The sequence below is a fragment of the Oryza brachyantha genome, chromosome 6 (assembly GCF_000231095.2).
Source record: "Oryza brachyantha chromosome 6, ObraRS2, whole genome shotgun sequence".
In the NCBI taxonomy this organism is placed as follows: domain Eukaryota; kingdom Viridiplantae; phylum Streptophyta; class Magnoliopsida; order Poales; family Poaceae; genus Oryza; species Oryza brachyantha.
This window is the reverse complement of record NC_023168.2, coordinates 16,171,619-16,191,517: the sequence shown is the minus strand read 5'-3', so window position 1 is coordinate 16,191,517 and position 19,899 is coordinate 16,171,619. Positions and strand designations below refer to the sequence as shown.

Genomic DNA, 19,899 nt, shown 5'->3' with positions numbered 1-19,899 from the left:
AGAGAAGAAATCACGTTCCCGTCGAAAGCGAACAGTTCTATATCACGAAAAAAAAAAGGGAAATGAACGGTTCTTTACACGAAATTTATACATCAAACATCTTACGAAAATTATAAAAAAATAATTTTTAGAAACAGAGATAGTCTCCTAAAACCTCGAGATGATATCCCCTCGTTTATATGTCATAAATGCTTATGAAAAACTTGAGAAATATTGATAATATGGATGAGTATATAACAGTACACCACGGTACAAACATACAATATCAAATTTGATTTGTATAAAATTAAAAAAATATGACTTAAATATACGTATAGAAATAAGAGTTTGATTTAAGCATACACATTTATGGGGTGAAATATCCCAATAACCTATCTTATTAAAAAAAATTATAACTACTTAAATTACATATAAAAACAAAGAGATATTTCCCGAGGAATTAAAATCCATCTCCCAGAACATCGCAGAGAGCTATAACATTTGAAACACATAAATGCCAAAATTTGGTCACCAAAACACGAAGAGAGACAACCATTTATTTAAAAAAAATCACATCAAACAACTATTCCGTGGTTGGCGCGCCGCCAAAATACGGTATGCTGCTCTGCCGCAGCTGCGAGACCTCCTCCTCCTCCTCCGTCACCGTCCTGGCGTCGAACACCTTCTCGTCGCCGTCCACCGCGAGGCCTTGCTTGAGCCGCCCGAGCCTACGCGCGTGCAGCGCCTGCGCCGCCACGACCGGGCGCCGCGCCGCCTCGTACTCGGCCAGCGCGCGCCGCGGCGGGGCGCCCTGCCCCCACCTCGCCAGGCAGCGGCCGAGCACGCGCGCGTCGACGATGGACATGTTGGTGCTCCTGAGCCCGTGCGGGGTGGTCGGGTGCGCCGCGTCGCCGACCAGCGCCACCCGCCCGCCCGCCCACGACAGCCGGGGCAGCGGGTCGGCGTCGTAGATCACGTTCACGAACGGCTCCGCCGTCTCCTCGATCAGCCGCGCCAGCTCGGGGCACCAGACGCGCCCCGCCTCCTCCGTCATCTCCGCCACCATGGCGTCGCTCACCTTCATCGTCACCGAGCTCCCCTACCAAACCAAACCAAACCAAACCAATCGCATTGGAAAAGGAAGAACACAAGTACGCTGATTACCACCTCAAAGTGACAAACGTATATCGATATCGCCATTACCGTGAGCTCAGGCTCCTCGCCATTGATGTACCAGAGCCAGTTGAGCCTGTTCTTGGGGAGCTCGTAGAGCACGGCGTGAGTCTTGTAGGCCAGGTCGAAGTAGAGGCAGCTGCCGAGCTCTGGGTAGGCCTTGCGGATGCCGACCATGGTGGCGCACCCCTCCTTTCCGGTGAAATCAAACACTCCTCGCCATGCACAGTATCCAGAGTATCTACATTGGAAAACAACCATAAGAACGTGGAGAAAACAATCATGATTAACTACTGTACCACCTTCTAAACAAATGAATCGGAAGCAGATAGATTGTGAAAAAAATACCGGTTTATAGCCATGATCCAACAATTTCAGATAGTTTTTTGGTAGGATAAAATTTCGAAAATTCAATGGTTCTTTTTTTGACATTACAGAGAATCATGGGTACTATTACGGATTGAGATCATTTGTTATTATGTCACTGTCACTGCACACTGTTATACTGATCCTATCATTTGTGGGACCATATGTCAATGATTACCATGTCGCTGTCATTGATCTGGATTACTATTGCTTGTTGATTTGAGTGTAGAAACTTGGGTATTATGGCATAGTGTTTCACGGAACCACTTGCTATAATCTTAGCCAGTTTTATCATTTAACACGATATTGTTGAAACAATTAAGAATTAAAAGCGATCACTTTAATCTAACAATGCCCTGTTATTATCACTTTAATCTAATATTGTTTTAATGGGAACGAACTATTCCGTTTCAAGCCATGAGAGCAGTACGTCATCGTCCCGTAGTTTTTACCTTAAAAAAAATCATGCCTCCGACAATCTCACGACACAGTACCAACTACCCAAGGCTCCGAAAATCACGTCAAATATAGTCTAATTATAAAATAAATTATAGATTTCACAAAAAACCGTGAGACGAATCTTTTAATTCTAATTAATCCACCGTTAGTACATATTGGTTACAGTATCACTTATAACTAATCATGTATTAATTAGGATCAAAAGATTCGTTTCATGTTTCTTATATGTTTCTCTATAAGGTCTTGTTCGCTTATTTCAAGAGGGAGTGATTGAAAAAGATTGGGGAATAATTCCACACCATAATAGATGTAGAATAAATTTTTTCCTAATTCCCTTAAATCATCTGTGATTGGGTTTAATCGAATAAAGCCTAACTTGTAATTAGTTTTAATGTTTATTTAAGATATTAAAAATTCGATGGAACTTTTTTTAAAAAAATTGAGTACTAAACTGGCCCCACCAACAATAAACAATGCAGTAGTCCAGAAGCTTTTGCTGACCTCAGCTTCAGTTCAGGGAGGAATTGCCGGCGGATCGCCGACGTGCAGCCATCCGCCGCGACGAGCAAGTCTCCGGCAATCTCCACCGTCTCCCCCGTCCGGAGCACGCGGGCCGTCGCGACGACCCCACGCTCGCCCGCCTCGCCGTCCCCACCCGGCGCCTCGAACGACAGGAACTGGTGGCCCCAGAGCACGGTCACCGCGTCCGCCGGCAGCGCCTCGTGCAGCCGCCGGTGCAGGTCCCCCCAGTGCGCCGCGCGGAAGTTGAACCCCTCGTCCCTCGTCAGCGTCCTCGCCGCCTTCGTCCCGCTGTCCGTCGCCCTGTTCTGCGGATGGTCACAACGTCAAGAGGAAGGAAGGAAGCCGCCGGAATTACGGGGAGGGAAGGAGACGAGCGGAGGAGCTTACCAGGTCGACGGCGAGCGGCAGCGTGGCGGCGTCGAGGCCCCACCCGGGGACCCAGCGGGCGAGCGTCTCCATAGACTGCGCGTCGAGCCCCAGCCCGGCGCCAGTGCCGCCTCCGGTCGCCGGCGCCGCCGCCTTCTCCACCACCACCGCCTCCCATCCCGCCTCCGCCACCGCGTGCGCGCAGGCCAGCCCCGCCACGCTCCCTCCCACCACCACCGCCACTCGCTTACCCATCCCCTCCTTCCTATGACTTTCCCGTCTCCTCTCTGAAGCGCCCACCTCTCCCTATACGGAACCTCAAATTAGAGAAAAGATTCCCCATCTCCACGCGTCCCGCCACGCCGCCACCCACCCACGGCTACCGATGGCGACGGCGAGGAGCCACGGGATGCCGCTCTGGGAGTGCAACCTGCTGATCAGGACGCTGGCCAGGCGGGGGAGCTTCGCCCGCGTCATGGCGGTGTACTACGACCTCCGCGCGCGGGGCCTCGTCGCGGACAGCTTCACCTACCCGTTCGTGCTCAGGGCCGTCGGGGTCCTCAAGCTGTCGGTCGAGGGCCGCAAGGCGCACGCGGCCGCCGTCAAGACCGGGTTCCGGTGGGACGCCTACACCGGGAGCTCGTTGATGGAGATGTACACGATGCTGGGCCGCGTGGACGTCGCGCGGAAGGTGTTCGACGAAATGCCGCGCAGGGCACTGGTGCTGTGGAACATGATGATCAGGTGCTACATCAGGTGCGAGCGATACTCGGCAGCAGTTGCTTTGGCTGAACATATGGAGAGAAGCGGCGTCACACCTGACAGGGCGACATTGGTGACTGCGGTGACGGCGTGCTCTAGAGCAAGTGACCTGAGCTTGGGAAGGAGGATTCATGTCTACATGGATGTCGTCTTTGGGTTCAACCTCCCAGCTGCAAATGCTCTGCTGGACATGTACATGAAGAATGATTGCTTGGAGGAGGCGGTGTCATTGTTTGAGCATATGCCGGTGAGGAACATTGTTTCTTGGACTATACTTGTGTCGGGATATGCCCTTGCTGGGCAGCTGGACAAGGCAAGAGTACTCTTCAACCAGTGCAAAGAGAAGGATCTAATTCTCTGGACTGCAATGATCAATGCGTGTGTGCAGCACGGGTCCTTCGATGAGGCGCTGACATTGTTCCGAGACATGCAGATGCAACGGGTTGAGCCAGACAGGTTTACTGTTGTCACTCTCCTGACATGCTGTGCCAATCTTGGTGCTCTTGATCAAGGTAGATGGATTCACCAGTACGCTGAGGAAAGGAAAATGAAGATTGATGCAGTCCTAGGCACAGCGTTGATTGACATGTATGCTAAGTGTGGGCATGTTGAGAAGTCGCTGGAGGTCTTCTGGCAAATGCAAGGCAGAGACGCCACAGCTTGGACTGCTATTATCTGTGGGCTGGCCACAAATGGTCAGGCAGGTAGAGCTCTTGAACTGTTTGAAGATATGCAGAGAAGTAAAGTTAAGCCTGACAGGATTACATTCATCGGGGTTCTAAGTGCATGTTGCCATGGTGGCTTGGTTGATGAAGGAAGGAAGCAGTTCCATGCCATGAAGGAGGTTTATCAGTTAGAACCGAGACTTGAACATTATAGCTGCCTTGTAAACCTTCTAGGTCGTGCCGGTCTACTTGATGAAGCTGAGAGGTTGATCAGTGACGTTCCAATTGAAAAGGATGCTATGCCACTGTTCGGTGCACTCCTCACTGCTTGCAAGGTTCACGGGAATGTTGAGATGAGTGAGCGGCTGACCAAACGAATTTGTGAGCAAGATTCCCAAATTACTGATGTGAATTTGCTCATGTCTAATGTATATGCAACAGCAAGTAGATGGGAGGATGTGCTAAGAGTAAGGGGCAAGATGGCACACCCTGCTGTCAAGAAGACTCCAGGGTGTAGCTTGATCGAGGTGGGGTACTGAGGAGTGAGGAATTGTTAAAACATCCATTAATTTGATTGGACCAACAGAATAATGATTAGTCACTGGAAGCCATTTCATTACTAGCAATTTTGAAGAACCGAGTCTGGAATCTGGACATACATTCGTGTGATCAAGATTATAAAGTTGTTGATCTTAGGGCTACTGAACTAAGCTAGCCTGTTTCAGGCTTGTACCAGAGCCAGAGTTTTAAGCCCTGCTCCTGCATGGAAATGGAACACGGCTCTACAGATGGGGAAAAAAAATCAAGGTTAGTAGTTTTTTTTTTTCCAATTTGTAGCGTTGATGAATATATCTAACATGCAACCTTAACTTCTTAACAATGGGTGGACGAAACCTTATCATGGCACCATGGCAGCGTGTGATTCTGTCATTTGTCAGCTGGTTAAATGTGCTATACTTGGATTTTTCGCTTTGCGCTTGTTGATGAATTCAGCATTTCAACTCAAAACTCACTGACACACAAAACATCACTTCGACCTGAATGCAATTTATTGATGGCAGAAGATAGTACCACCTCTATCCAAAAATATAAGTTTTTCTAAAGGCTTAGACATAAAAAGAAAAGACTATAATACCCTTTAATAATAAGGAATGAACAGGGTGGGAGGGTATGTGAGTGACAAAATGAGGAGAATCTTGAATAAGAAACGATTGATTTAGAGACAACATGTCTTCGCTTGCATCACATCATTTATATGGATCTTAGTACGTGTTATTTTGATGATAAAAGATTATCTGATTTTGTAATAGCTATTTAATAATATAATTAATAAAATTACTATGAAAAGGTGAGATGAATTTTTCTATTGAAACTTTTTTCTAAAACATAAATTTTAGCAGTTTAAGAAACATGCATATAGAAATTCAAAAATAATCTGTGCTATAGTTGTGCAAATGAACCTAACCTTAGGGTAATCTGCAAGTCGAGTAAAAATACATTATCGCCCGAATGAGAACCAACCAGGGGTTTAAAGGAGAAAATCTAAAAAATGCCATTAGCAAATGTCTAAGTCTAAGAAATGCCATTGATAAATGCCACTAGCAGGTTTCTTCGGAAAACTCTATCTATTCTGGTGTGGAAGTTCTAACAAAATTCTATCGTACAAACGAATTTGTCTGAGAAATACCATCGCCGTTAGGGTTCCATCCGTTTCCACCGTTAAAAACATTGTTTATAATATAGCACTTAACGGAAAAAAGTTGATGGAACCCGAACATCAATGGTATTTTTTAGACAAATTTATTTGTACGATGGCATTTCTTAGAACTCACACTCGTCAATGGCATTTTTTAGAATTAAGTATTTGTCAATGACATTTGTTAGATTTTCTCTTTAAGTAGGGTATTGTGGACCCGCTTCTGGCTACGTTCTTTTTTATAGATTAAGATGAAAAATGAAAAACATTTGATTCTTTGATAGCTATATAATGGTGTAAATAATGAAATTAATTCATACAAAGTTGAAAATCTATTTAGAAATGTAAGATGTAAAACTTCTGAATAAGAACATTTTACAAAACATGTATCGTTTAGCCAAAAAAAAACATTCAAAAGAACACAGCCCCAGTAAGTTTAATAGTAAAGATAACATCTAGCCATAAATTTATATTAGAGTTAATAAGTACTTATAATATATTAACTATAAGATTGGCTTATTCTATTTTTTTTCTATATGTATAAAAGCTCACTCTTACATAAAAAAACACTTTTTATTTTTTATTTTTTTCTCCTCCACATATGCATATGGTTGGTTTATAGCCAATAATATTAGCCTATACCTTTGATAGCACATAGAACTTCGTAAGTGCGTTGTATAAGAGGGAAATGCTGGTGTTATCCTGCCAATGGACTCATGAAGAGGAAATCATCCCAGAACCAATCATGAAGAGGAAATCATCCCAGAACCAGATGAGCAAATACGGAGTGCACTTCTTTTTTTCTCAGACTGATCCAGAAACTATTATACATTGGCTACTTAGTACTTTACAGAGTGGTCAAAAGAGGTCGCTCAGGATGCAAATGCTTGCTCTGCTCCCTTTCCTGAAGGAAGCTAATCTAAATCTCTACCACTAAATTCTACAATGTTAGGTACATCATATGTGAGCAGTTAAAAGTAGTTTCCCAGTCAACAGTAGAACATCACCCTCTTCACCTTCTCCTTCACTGCAGGCAATGGCTTCACCGAGGTTCCATTCGTCCCGGTGGAGCTCTTCGACGTCGTCTGGTTCTCCGACAACTCTGGCTCCATGTAGAACCGTGCTCGAAATGCAGCCAGGTGCGCATAATATGCGGGTGGGACTGTTGGAACAAGGAAACAAAAATGTGAATTCTGCTTCAGGATTTGTGCTCAACTAATAATATCACACCATTTCAGAATAAGAATATGAAAAATGTTCAGATCGTTTAAGACGAACACATACCAACAGAAACAGAACGTGTGCACCGTGCGTAACTGCATCAGCAAATGTATCAGGTCAGACAAATTTTAAAGAAAGATGAGCAGATTGCAAAGGATAAGCTTAACAAGATGGGAGTAATGCCGTACGTGTAGCAAAGGTTGTTTGTTAACGTCTGCATTTCATCTGCTGTGAAATTGTTCTCATCCCAGAGGACATGGTAGTGAGCTGGCCTACTTGTTCCCTGGCAAACTCACACATCAGTCATTTCAGTACAGGGAGGACAAACTTGGGAATTATATTCCAGTGCTACTACAGACAGAATGTTTGCTTATCCAAGTACTATAATTGTACACTCACATGATTAAAAATTTGACCATGGTATAGTAAGTTTGTTTGTTCTAGCATGTGCAGATGTGCCCTTTACTAGGTACAGTAACTACTACTAGCTACTGTGATACTAGCTTGTTGAAAAGACAATATGAAGTCTCTTCAAAATACTTAATCAGAAGGCATGGGGACCAGAGTAACGACAAGTTCAGTATTTGTCAGCCTTACACAAGGACCAGTACAATATTATTACCTGAATTCCAGCATGACTACAGAGGTAGAAATCAAACTCTGTTGGATGGCAGATCTTTGAATCAACAACAGTTCCTGTTTTTTAGCAAATTCATGAGGAATTACAGAAAACAAGTGGATAACAGTAAATACAAAAGCTATATATAAGCCTCAATTGAATTGTTGCTTTGTTGGTATCCTAAAGCTAGTACCCAGTGATTCCTTAATGGTCTCCATCCCATGATAAGTGATCCCTTATATTTCAAATTTGAACTAGAAGGGAACTCTTATTATGGCACAGAAGTAGTAGTTATGCTTTCCGAATGTAATACTACTATATGAATAGGAAAACAACAAGGTATAGAAACAAGAAAACAGTTATACCAACAAATCGCGGATTTTTCTTCAAACAAATAAATTGTTTTGCCATAGGTTGGTTAGTAGTATCATCTCTGGTAGATATCATTAAGCCTTAAGAGGTGATCAATAATTACCAGGCAAAATGTTTCCACTTTTGTCCGTGCTACTTCTGTCTTTGTGATTGTTTGCGAAGAGTCTTGTATGGTGACGCTTTTGAACAACCACAAATGTTACAGGAGGCTGGTAATTTGGTTCTAGAGATGCACATGCCTAAAAGAAGACATTTCATCAGGCAACCTAAGAAAGTGGACAAAATATCTAGCGAAGAGAATACACATGCATCCAACCTTGCGGATAGCATCTAACTCATAAAGGAGAACTTGGTAGAATTGGCCTTCACTGACACCATCCCTAGAATAGAAGCAGTACAGATACTATTAGCTGATATAAAGACTCTGACGGTGGTTCAAAGAAGCCTTAGCAGCAACTTTAGGTTCTCAAAAAGAAAAACAGCAGCTTTAGTATACTTCATACTGCCCCCGTCCTTGAATAACTTTTCTTTCTAAATAAACTAGAAAGAAAATAAGTAATAAATAGCTAACCAAAACAATCAGTTCTGTGCTTAATGAAGATTCATATAGAACTCAATTGGTTCTGCAAATATTCGACTAATATACCTGTAGAAAATTATTCTCAGTGGCTTTTGCCCAGTGGCCTTCCTGAAGGATATTAAGAGCTCCCTGTACAAGAAGACCAGAACCAAAACTAAGTTACTCAGGAGGAGGTAATCCTAAGCTTTTTAATAGGAGGCTTCATCGAAAAAGACCTGATCATGCCTCCTGTTACAGTGCCTCTTTGAGGATCATGCCATGTCTTGTAAAGATCTTGAATGAGCTCTTGCCGATGAGCCTGAGCACACACCAATCCAGCATACTTTGTAACTTCTGGCCAGTCTTGAGATGCAACAACCTGCATTTAGCCTATTAGAGAGGGGAAAAGATTGATTAAAGAAATGATGCCATTTATGGCCATAGAAATGCTCAGCCTTACAGCAGCAATTGATGGACTAGAGTCTTCCCCAGTTTCGGGATGTGTTACATCTGCACCAAATATAATAGTTGGTATGTCACTGACCAAAGGAATCCTCCAACTTATTGCATCCAAGAGTACGGTGTTTCTTCCTCCCATCTGTGTTACAACTCCAAAATGGAAGGCATTAGCAATGGGCTGCAAGTTTGCATTAACTGATTGGTTTAAGCATTTGGTACCTTAACATTGATTTTAAGTGAGACATTTGCCAGGTACTGCTTACTGATCTTGAAAACATGTTTGGTTAAGCAACATTGTGATATCAACCCCAAATCAGTTTCACAGATACGCTTGATATCACCTGCAAATATTAAGTTACATCTTAAGCATCTCACACACTATATGAGGATTCCAGGGGAAAATTGCAATGCAATAACCAAACTGACACTCACCATATAAAGAACCATTGTTGTCAGGGAGAATGGCCAAAAGAAGTTCAAGTTCTTTACCCTTGAGTTTGTTTAATGCTATATTATACACATGCTTAAGTGCCTTTTCTACTTGATCTGGTCTAGCTGAGTATATTGGTATCACAGGCTCACTGTTGAACTCCTGTAAGAACAGCAGAGATAAAACTGAAAAGATGCACCTAACAAATAACTTTATAAAAGCACCACTAAAGCAAAAACATTAGCTAAAATTAGAGTTATATACCATGCCCGAAATCTGACACATTTGTGCTAACTCCTGGCAGAATCCCCGAGCAGTGGTTTCTTGCACACTTCTCGAGAAATTTATACAAGCCCAATGGCTCACCTTGCACCCATTTATCACTTTCTGCCAAAATCATGCTTAATTAGTGGTAAACGAGCAGGATCATCAGTCCATCATCATGGTAACTATAAGTATAATACAGCTGCAGCCTGCAGAAAACAGGGAATCTAACCTTGTTCACCATGTTCCACTGACCAACTTGTGGTAAACACTCCTTTTCTTTCCCAGTGTCATGATATTTCAGCTGAAAGCCACAAAATTCCATACCCAAGTTATTAGCTGAGCTGCCTGAGCAGTTAGCCAACTACTGAGGATCTATAACAAAGATAAACCGTACCCACGGCGCAGGAAGGACCCGAGCTTCAACAGAGGTTAGCTTCTCACTTATGTTGATTCCAAATTCTTTTGCGTAAGGGTCTTGCTCGTATCCATTTTGTTGAACTGTCTGGAGAGAAACTATTTTAGTCTTGAACCATTTAAACAGGGGTGATGATCAAGTGGGGATAAACCCTAGTAGCATTTATTTTGTATGTGTGTGTGTTGGGGGGGGGGGGTAGCTATTGTAAACCGACTGCATGGAATGTTTGGACCACTGGGGTAATGAAAACAAAGACCTCAGAATAGGACAATTAACGTAGGCTTGCATGCATCTCTTCTAAATGCTAATGCAAGGATTTGCTTTTTTATGGCCATCCAGTTTAGTTAGTCCAAATACTTGAAATATTTGCCCCTCACAAACATGTATGTTTCAAAAGATTATAATCTGATTAGGACAAAACACTGGACCTGCAGAATATCCATCTCCTGTTCTCTAGGCCTGCGGCAAGTAACCTTTAGCAGTGAGGTGATCTGCTTTTCATTCAATCTCTTTGTATATCTCTGACCCTCGACAATCTTACAGGCCTGGCAAGAAATATCTCAAAATGATTATGTAGTTTCCTAATGTTGAGCATAACATAATTGACCAGCTAACGAAATTTGTGACTCGATGAGATTAATACGAACCTCCATTGGTAGATAGTTTGCCTTCTTTTGATTTCCCACCTGAAGGCAAGGAAGGTGGGGATGCTGAATGGTGAAGCCATACATTTCCTTGAAATACTCTACCACAGATTTCATGTTCATTTGATCATCAATTGGGAAACTGTTAAAACAAAGTCAGCTCCATAGCTTAAGACAATGCCGAGTAGGTAAGATATATGAAAAAGGATGTTGATAGTTATTTTGGTCTGCCATATTTCAGATTTCGAAGCAAGAGGCGTGCTTAACATTGATGCTTCTACATTGGTGAAAGCTCAGTGCAAGACATTTGACTAGAAACGAGTTACATACATCAGTTCATGAGTTGGTTGTGTTGTCAGCCCTGAAATGCGATACTTCCGCCTTACATTTCCCCGGTGAGTGACTTCAACTTTCACACCCCGCAAAGCTTTCTTGATCTGCATGTCATTGCAAATTCCACAAATAAATCAAGCAAACAAGCAAAGCATCGCAGCCAATCCTGCTAACACTCCATGAACCAAATACAACCAAATAGCAACAGCTGGTACAGCTACAGTAACAGCCCTAGATTCTTTGTTCCCCCACAGCACAATTTACCTTGATCCGGTTTGCATCCGACAATGGCCTTGATATGACATCCTTCCCTAATATTTGGGCCACAAACTCGATCACCGGTAGCGGCTCGATGAACGCGGTAGATGACATATCTGGCATCAACATCAACCATGTAAGCACCAAGCACAGGACAAGCAGGGCAAGAATCAAGAATGCATGCATGAGGGCACCAATTATTCGCGAGAATCTCACCAATGTTAAGCGACAGGCCCATCTGAGTCGGCCGGATGCTCTGGTAGAACCCACACCACGACTGCAGGCCATCGCCGAGCCGCTGCGGCTTCCTTATGTCCGGCGAGTAGAACGACCGCCCTATCGAGACGTACCTAGCGTTGGGGGGAGGGGGGGGGGGGAGGGGGACAAGCAGCGGCATTAGAACAAGCAGCAATGCGTGCGTTGCAGGTGGTGGCAGTGTTGGATTGTTGAATTACCTGCGGTTGGCGAGCTCCCGGAGCACGATGTCGAGGACCTGGAGAGCCTCCTGCGGCGCGTCGGCCTGCCGGCCGGCGATGAACTGCCGGAGGTGGTGGAGGTCGGCGCGCGCGGCGAACTTGATTGCCACCTTGTACTCCCTCTCCCTGCAGAAACGCAGTGACAGTTAAAGAGATCGCCGGGGGTGGGGGGAATGAGACGTGGGAGGAGGAGAGGGGGGGCGAATGCAGGTGCGCACCGTGGGGGGACGCCGGTGCCGTCGTCGTCGTCGGTGAGGCGCACGACGAACTCGCGCGCGTCGAACGGGAGCGTCCCGGCGGTGTAGAGGTTCTTGCGCCCGTCGTAGGCCGGCAGGCGCATTCCGAGGTCGGACTCGCGGTAGAGGCGGACCAGCTCCGCCATGATGGCCCGGTTGACGCTCCGGGAGCTCACCTCCGGCGTGATCTTGACCTGCAACGGCGGCGGGGGGCGCCACGGAAACCAAGAGAAGCTCTCATCTTTTTTTTTCCCATCTCAATCGTCCGCAGCTAGCTGGGCCGCCTCAAGTACACGAAGCGATCGAGAGAATGGCAGAGAGAACTTACGTCGTACTGGGTGAGATCCTTGTCGGGCAGCTCGGCGAGGAAGTGGTTGGCCTTCACGACGCACCGGGCGCCCACCGTCCCGAACCCCGGCCGCCGACAGAAAGATAGCCCCTTGCTCGGCACCGGTGGCCCAATGACGGCGCGCGCCATGGGCGCCGCCCCAGCCACGGCCGGCGCCGGCGCCGGCCGCGGCTCCCCCGCCCTGCCCCCACGCCCGCGCCCGCCACGCCGCCTCCCGCCACCGCCGCACTTCTTCCCTCCCTCCGGCAGCGCAACCGCCGCCGCCGCCGCCCCCGCCGTCTCCGCCTTGGGCTGCGCCATGCTGCTCTGCAACGGCTGCTTCCTCGCCGCCGGCCCACCACCACCACCACCATGGCCATGTCCGTGGCCGTGGCCGCCCCCCTTGCCAGCTGCCGGCTGGTGCCGGGGCGGCGCCATGTCCAGCACCTCGAGCATGTGAGCAGCAACCACCTCGCCGACCTCGTCACCCGACAACCCTTCCCGTCGAACCCCTCAACGCCCTGCGCGACCGCGCCCTTATAATGTCACCACCTTCACCTCCGCGTGATCAATCAAACACCACCAAGAAAACCAAACAAAGCAAACAATCCTACCACAACTCCAAAAATCGTCCAAAGAAAAAGAAAAAAAGGATCTCCTCTTTCCTCTCGCATCCAACCAAGCCAAGAATTAATGCGAGGCGGGACAGAAAGGCATTAGAACCCCTTTCACTGATGCAACTACTGCAGCAGCTTTGACCCTGTTCGGTAGTGTCCACCCGGTAAATAAATGGACCGCCTTTGGCTCCTTGCCGGTAAGATCGGACAGGGAAAACGGCAGGACGGATGAAGAAATATGCCCCGGTTTTTACCAAAGGTGGCAGGCGTCGTAGAAACAGCTACTACTACTACACTCCAGTACTACTCCAAGGCAGCCGCGTGATTTGTGGGTGGGAGACGGTAGGTAAAACGTAGTGGCCCCGTGGATTAATTGGGGCACGAGAGATAATGGTGGGAGCTGAGCTGAGCTTCCAATGGGGGTTAGCGCACCATCGAAGGGAGGGATGGAAGTGGAAGGGAGAATGGATGGGGATTTTTATTGAGAAGCGTACCACATGTTCGTGTGGCTGGCTGCTAGTGCGTGGTGGTATGTTGTTACTCGTACCACCACTGCTAGTTGTAATAGTAGCACCTATGCTATCACTGGGATAGATGATTGTGTATATAATAATGGAACTTTGACATTACAAAAGTAACAAAACATTGTTCTATGCTGACAGCCACATACCCCTAGTACATTAGTCTCGTTCGTCCAAAGTTATTTCAAGGTTAGTTAATTGAAGCGGCGGTATGGCCCAACTAGTAGAGAAAAAACCCCAACGTCCATGGCCGTGAAGGGTGAACTGAACACCACTAGTCCACTACCACTGATGCAGCACCACCAGCAAAACGGAGCCGCCCAGCCCGCCCCTCGGTGGCCGTGCGGTACAACTTTGGAAGCGTGCCCCCGACAAGAAGGCACTCCACTATTGCAGAATAGAAGAGGCCACGCCCTGCGCCTTCCTCCTCTCCTCTCATGGCCGAAACCCTTTTTTTTTATCCCACGCGCGCGCGCGCACGGCAACGCCTCCAAAAGAAACGCCGCCAAGCCACGGCGTTCGGACGGACGGACGGATGGGTTTGTTTGTGTGCGCGGTGTGGCGCGGAGCGGGGAGGGAGGGACAAAGCGGAGCATTCGCGCAGCGCGGTCAGAGCCGGAGCCCGAGCGGAGCGGAGCGGGGGGAGGGGAGCAGCAAGCCGCTGCGCCCGCTGCTGCCGCTGCCCACCCCGCGCGCGCGCGCGGGCCACACGTAACGGGGGACCACCAAAACCGAGAGCAGCAGAAGCACGCGCAACCCCCCAACCCAACCCGGCCCTTTCGCCGCGCGGCGCCGCGTTCTCCGTCATCGCGGGTAAGTATGTGGGCGTCAATGCCCGCACGCCACGCTGCTGCGTGCTACGCCGCGGCACTGTGTGTGCGCGCGCGTGCTTGTTTGTACAAGCTGGTGCTGCATGCGCTGGTGGTGCGGCGGCAGCAGCAGCAGCAGCAGCAGGAGGAGGATGGGCGCAGGCAAGGCAGCAAAGCAGCCAAGCCACTACCTGCCGGGCACGGCGTTGGTAGGTCTAGGGTCTCCTCTTTTGCGTGCTCAAAAGGCGCCATCATGACACCACGGCCTGGGTCCCCCGACCGACCCCGCCTCCTCTTTCGTTCGGATGGATCAGAATCGCCTCATCTCATCCGCCCTTTCGTTCGATTGACCGCATGCTGGCAATGGCAAACATCGCACTAGCCCATTGCACTTAGCAGTACTATTAAGGGCTGATACGGTACGGAATCCTCCTGGTAATTAGGTTATTAGTACTAGACAGTGCTCAGCAATTGTTTACTACTACATCCGGCCCAAAATAAGATCATTTTTCAGTTTTTTCTATAATGTTTTGACTATTTATCTTATTTAAAATTTTTTATGATTAATATTTTTATTCTTACTAGATGATAAAACATAAAAGTATTTTATGACTGACTAATTTTTTTAAGTTTTTTATAACTTTTTTAAATAAGACTAGTCAAACATTGTACAAGAAAAAATAAAAAAAATAAAATTATTACGAGACGAGACAGTGGTTTTTTTTTTCCTCTTCGGTCGCGCCTGAATTTGCGTACAGTTGATCAGGACATCACCTGCAATCGCTGGCTGCAATACATGAGCATTGATGGATGACCACGACCCGGCGTGGAAAAAAGATCCAACTCCGCCATGACGAAAACCCCCCCGTAACAATCCGTTGCTCCGTGGATTCAGGATGGCATTCACCACTCCTCACAACCCTATCTCGATCTCCTTCTAACTACGCCCCACTTCAGATCACACGTGGGCGCAAAGTAATTGTAAGATCAGTTGCAAACACATGAAAAAAAAAGTTATCTACAAACTATCAAATTTTGATTAAGTTTTTCTTTTTGACAAAATGGTTAAGTTCATATTGGCACAAGCAATACCTACAAGTACGTAATTGATACTACTACTACTAGGACCACGTTCGGCTGGTGGAAAGAAGAGAATAAGTTATACGACACGAAAAACGTAGAAATAGATAGGTATAAAATAGATTAATATGACTTATTAAAATAAGCTTTTCTATAGATTTTTTTAAGAAAATAATATTTTACGGTTCGGAAAACCCGTGCTCTGAAAACGAATACTAACACCAAGCGTACAAGAGCTGCAGAGCGGCGCCCTTACTTCGGCCACACACACACCGTGCGCGCGCGCCTGTCTCCCCCGTACAAATGTACGTCCAACGTGCTCGCGCGACGCCAGCCGGCTGCTGCTGCAACGCACCGACGCGCGCAGCGCAGCCGCTTGTCAGTTAAAGCCGCGGCGCCCGGCGGAAAAAAGGCCAAGCCCGGCTCGACGAACTCGCGCATGATTTGCATGGCGACCCGACGCGACGCCGGGGACCACCACGGCGTCGCGCCGAGCGGGCACGGCATCGCATCGCAACGATTCGGCATGGCGCGGCAGCAGCAGCGAAACCGTAATCGAGTGGACTAGTGCGGCGTGCCATGGCTACGTAAGTGTACCCCAAAAAAAAAGGTTTACACGAAAAGAGATCGTTTGGGTGTGCACTCGAAGGAGGAGTTGACCACCGGGTGGGCTTTGTGGGAGATACGAGGCCATTATTGTCGGCGCAGCCCAGAGCAGAGGCGCGCGCATGCGGTGCGGTGCGGTTTCTGCGGCTGCGGCCCGAAGCGCAATCATGGCGGCGTTGAAGCTGGAAAGGACGTAACATGGGTGCTTACCGTACGTGACGCCGCTACCTGAGGAGATGTGCTTGCTGCTCATGGCCGCCTACTCTACTCTACTCTACTCTACTGATCTACTAGTAGTACTCGGAGCAGACAAGACTCGGGCGAAACGCATCGCATCGCGTCGCATGCAAAACCGCGATCTTTTCATCCTCTGTTGAAATGAAATCCGAAATGCGATGCAAATTGCAGAAGCAGGCGTGTCACGAGTCGGAACACACCGAAACGTGAACATGTGCACACAGACACGTCCCGGGCAGCCCAGGCCACACCCTTCCGACTTTAGTTACTAGCCCGGAGTGGCAGCGAGGGACAGCGACGCAACGTGCAAATGGTGCACCGAAAAGGGCACAAAGGGGTCGTCCTAGTCGTCGTCCTCCAAATGAGCACGGGAAAAAGGCAAAAAAACGACCGAACAAGCGGCGTCCCACGGGTGCGCCGCCGGGGGGGCCCGACCGGGCGTTTCCGCGAGCACGCGCGCGCGCCTGCACGGCGGCATTGGTTGCTAGCTAGCTCGGCGCGGGGCGGGGCGTAACCACGCGCACGCCGCGGGGCGAATGGTCCAGCCAGCCACTCTCTTTCTGCCCCTCTTTATGGAGCAAACGCGAGATTACTTTTCTAGCGTTCCACAAATTAGTGTTCTTACTGGGGCGTGCGTATCCTGGCAAGGAGCCAACCAAATTAAAAACCGCCCATTAAGCGGTAGCATCCCACAATCATCGATAAACTTACCAAAGAAATGAAACATTGACAAATTCTATCAAAATGTTACTGCCTCCGTTCCACGTCCCAAAACAAGGTTATTTTTAATCATTATAGTTTGTTCAATTTTGACTAATTGCAGTATTAGAGTTTGTGAATACAACAAATAAACGCCAGTAAGAACATTAATTGTATTATGATTTGATAAAATAAAGGGCATTTTTAACTCTTTAAGCTTTTGTATTAGTGGATGTGGGATGAATGAAAATAAATTTATTTTAGTATAAAGGTAGTATACTTCAGTTATATTTTCCTTCAACGGGATTAAAATCAGAGTGGTCTATGTTATGATCCCGTCCATAAAGTTTTATAAATTTTTTATTTATAAATATGTTATTTAGATTTTTTTTATAATTGTTTAGATATTTTTAATAAAATAAGTCAAACAATCACTCCATACAATATAATATATGAGTTGATGTATTTTGCAAGGAATGGAGTGGTCATCAACATTTTTCTTGTGTTTATGCTTATATGATAAAATTTAAATTTTTAATCTTAAATTTAGATTTAATTTTAAATTTTTTGTCGATATTTATTTTTTAACATTAAATTTTAGATCACTAAAAATAAATATTAATAAATTATTTGTTTACAGATATATATATATATATTTGACTTTTCCTGGGTCACCTCCTCTATCACTCGTCGTCCACGGTGTTAAGGCGAACCCCATCGTGCTAGCGTGACACCGCAGGCGATGGGCCGGATCGATGGATGGACGGGCGACGTGCAGGGTGTGGCAGTGGTAGCCTGGCACGATAGAGCGATACTCCTACTCATAGACCATAGAGACGGCTACCAGTACTAGGTACGGAGTAGGAGTAGCAGCAGCATTCCCTTGCTTTTTACCCTCGTTGCTGGGGGGAAAGAAAAGAAAAAGAAATGCTCTGCAAAAGAGGGGGGCTTTTGGTGCTCCGGACCCATGATGCATTGCAACCAGGGTTTTTCTTTAACCGTTGCGATGGACAAAAGCAAAAAAAAAAAACAAACAAACAAAGAGATCGACCAGTTCCTGCTTTTCTTTTTTCAGAATTCTCCTTTGTTCCCTTTTCATATATAGCTGCCGTGGAATCTTTCGTAGTCTGTTTACTATACCTATAAGCATGGTCATCTTGTATTATCAATACAAAGGGATTGCTAGTTTGCTACTAGTAATAGTACAACAAAACAAAGAAATCAAACTTGTAGTACTACTATTCGAAAATGTGCTGTCCAGGTACCTATAGAAATCCTAGCCAGCAAAGATTCTAGCAATAAATTACTCAGTTTTTTTTCCCTTGGTGATGTTCCATGACAGGGCAAGGAATGGTATGCTAGTGTGTGCTACTACTCCCTACAATGTTCGTCGTCGTGGCCTCGTGGGTGTGACATGGAAAGGACTATGGATCAGTTTTAGGGGACCCTTTTGCGACGGCAAGAAGGCAAGTCCGTCGTCCTATAGAGGGCAGATCGAAGTTGGAGCAACACGACGAGGAGGAAAGCAACAAGCGACGCAATCATGAGCTGTGGCTGAGTTTTAAGAAAACGCCTCGCTTGCATTTAATGCCTTTGCCAGAGCTAGGAGTAGTACTATTAGAGTTTTGGATAGAGAGAGCGGAGAAGGGCAGGTTAGCTGCAGCAGCAGCAGCAGCAGCAGTAGAGGAGACGTGTTCGTACATGGCCGTGATGCGTGACTGGTATCTCGACAGTGCCGAGAGAGAGAGAGAGAGAGAGAGAGAGAGTGTGTTTGTGTGTGAGATGTGAAGCGTTTGGCTGCACGCCATGGCCACGCAGCTTTGGGGCGAAAGAAAGCCGGCCGGCCGGCCCGCCTCTCTCTCGCTCTCAAGAGAGAGGAGCAGCGGAAGAAGAGGAGATCGTCAGCGAGCATCCGCGCAAAGGCAGCAAAATGCGCGGCGAATACGCCGCGCAGCGAGCAGCGCAAGTGCTAGTACGGCACACTAGTTCCATGACATCTCTAACCCCACTGCTCCTCCAGCCAGGGGCTCACGAGAAGACGACGTGCTGCGGCTACAGACTTAACAGACGAGACTTTCAGGCCTGCGTCTGGCCATCTGAGAGCTGAATAAACCGCCCCAAAGGCATGAGCACAACCAACACTTTGACACACGCACACAGCAAGACAGCGTCGAAGAACCGAATAGCAGTAATCTCTATCCACCAAACCAGTACTAGCAGCTAACACTGCATCATCCATATGCATGCATACACAAGAAGCTGCAAGAAAGCGTACCTGACCTGACGAACGAGCGGTGATGGTGGTGCGTGAGGCAACACAAGAGCTAACCGTTGCTCTTTAGCTGAACGAGCTTAAGCTTATTTCCAGGCAGCAGCAGCTCTCGATCCGGACCCCCAAAGTGGGTGGCAGCCGGCCGGCTGATCAGTGCAAAAACTAAACGCGAGTGAGCTCCGCTCCCACACCCAAAGTGGCACACGGCATGCAATGCAAGATGCAGCCGGCTTAATAAAGAAGCCCTTATATAAAGCTGGGAAAGGGAGAAAGGCGAAACTAAGGCACTGTTTAGATCTTTCAAAATAACAAAAGTTTTGTTATTTTGAAGTATTTTTGGCAAAGTGAATCTAAACATTAGGATAAGAAAATAACAACTTTGCATTTGGCATTTGACAGTCTAGAGTAGCAAATTTTATCAAAAAGTGTATAGGGACACGGACCACCTCTCAC

General features: G+C 46.9%; 3 protein-coding genes across 4 annotated transcripts; 1 reads left to right on the top strand and 2 right to left on the bottom strand.

Moving 5' to 3' along the window:
• Window positions 1–359: 359 nt before the first annotated feature.
• Window positions 360–3,520, bottom strand: LOC102710217 (aurachin C monooxygenase/isomerase). Its single transcript, XM_040525471.1, has 4 exons — window positions 2,887–3,520; window positions 2,479–2,804; window positions 1,183–1,393; window positions 360–1,078 (listed from the first exon to the last, which is right to left on the bottom strand). Exons 1-4 carry the CDS (start codon window positions 3,118–3,120, stop codon window positions 563–565), a joined length of 1,287 nt encoding a protein of 428 aa, XP_040381405.1. The 5' UTR covers window positions 3,121–3,520; the 3' UTR covers window positions 360–562.
• Window positions 3,337–6,726, top strand: LOC102709469 (pentatricopeptide repeat-containing protein At1g31430-like). The gene is made up of 2 exons (XM_015838621.2): window positions 3,337–5,099; window positions 6,640–6,726. The coding sequence occupies exon 1, from the start codon at window positions 3,341–3,343 to the stop codon at window positions 4,829–4,831; it is 1,491 nt and encodes a 496-aa protein (XP_015694107.2). The 5' UTR covers window positions 3,337–3,340; the 3' UTR covers window positions 4,832–5,099; window positions 6,640–6,726.
• A 48-nt stretch (window positions 6,727–6,774) lies between these two features.
• On the bottom strand, window positions 6,775–19,610 carry LOC102709940 (protein argonaute PNH1). 2 transcript variants are annotated; one of them, XM_040525470.1, is made up of 23 exons: window positions 19,450–19,610; window positions 12,606–13,126; window positions 12,260–12,471; window positions 12,021–12,167; window positions 11,782–11,915; window positions 11,572–11,681; window positions 11,305–11,411; window positions 10,978–11,116; window positions 10,759–10,875; window positions 10,310–10,417; window positions 10,145–10,216; window positions 9,913–10,035; window positions 9,651–9,810; window positions 9,438–9,559; window positions 9,220–9,357; window positions 8,996–9,138; window positions 8,847–8,909; window positions 8,517–8,580; window positions 8,304–8,439; window positions 7,832–7,905; window positions 7,398–7,492; window positions 7,273–7,304; window positions 6,775–7,150 (listed from the first exon to the last, which is right to left on the bottom strand). In XM_040525470.1, the coding sequence occupies exons 2-23, from the start codon at window positions 13,059–13,061 to the stop codon at window positions 6,978–6,980; spliced, it is 2,925 nt and encodes a 974-aa protein (XP_040381404.1). In that variant the 5' UTR covers window positions 13,062–13,126; window positions 19,450–19,610; the 3' UTR covers window positions 6,775–6,977. The 2 variants fall into 2 exon arrangements, with proteins under 2 accessions (XP_040381404.1, XP_006657105.3); XM_006657042.3 differs by lacking the exon at window positions 19,450–19,610 and having other exon boundaries at window positions 12,606–13,686.
• Window positions 19,611–19,899: the final 289 nt, after the last annotated feature.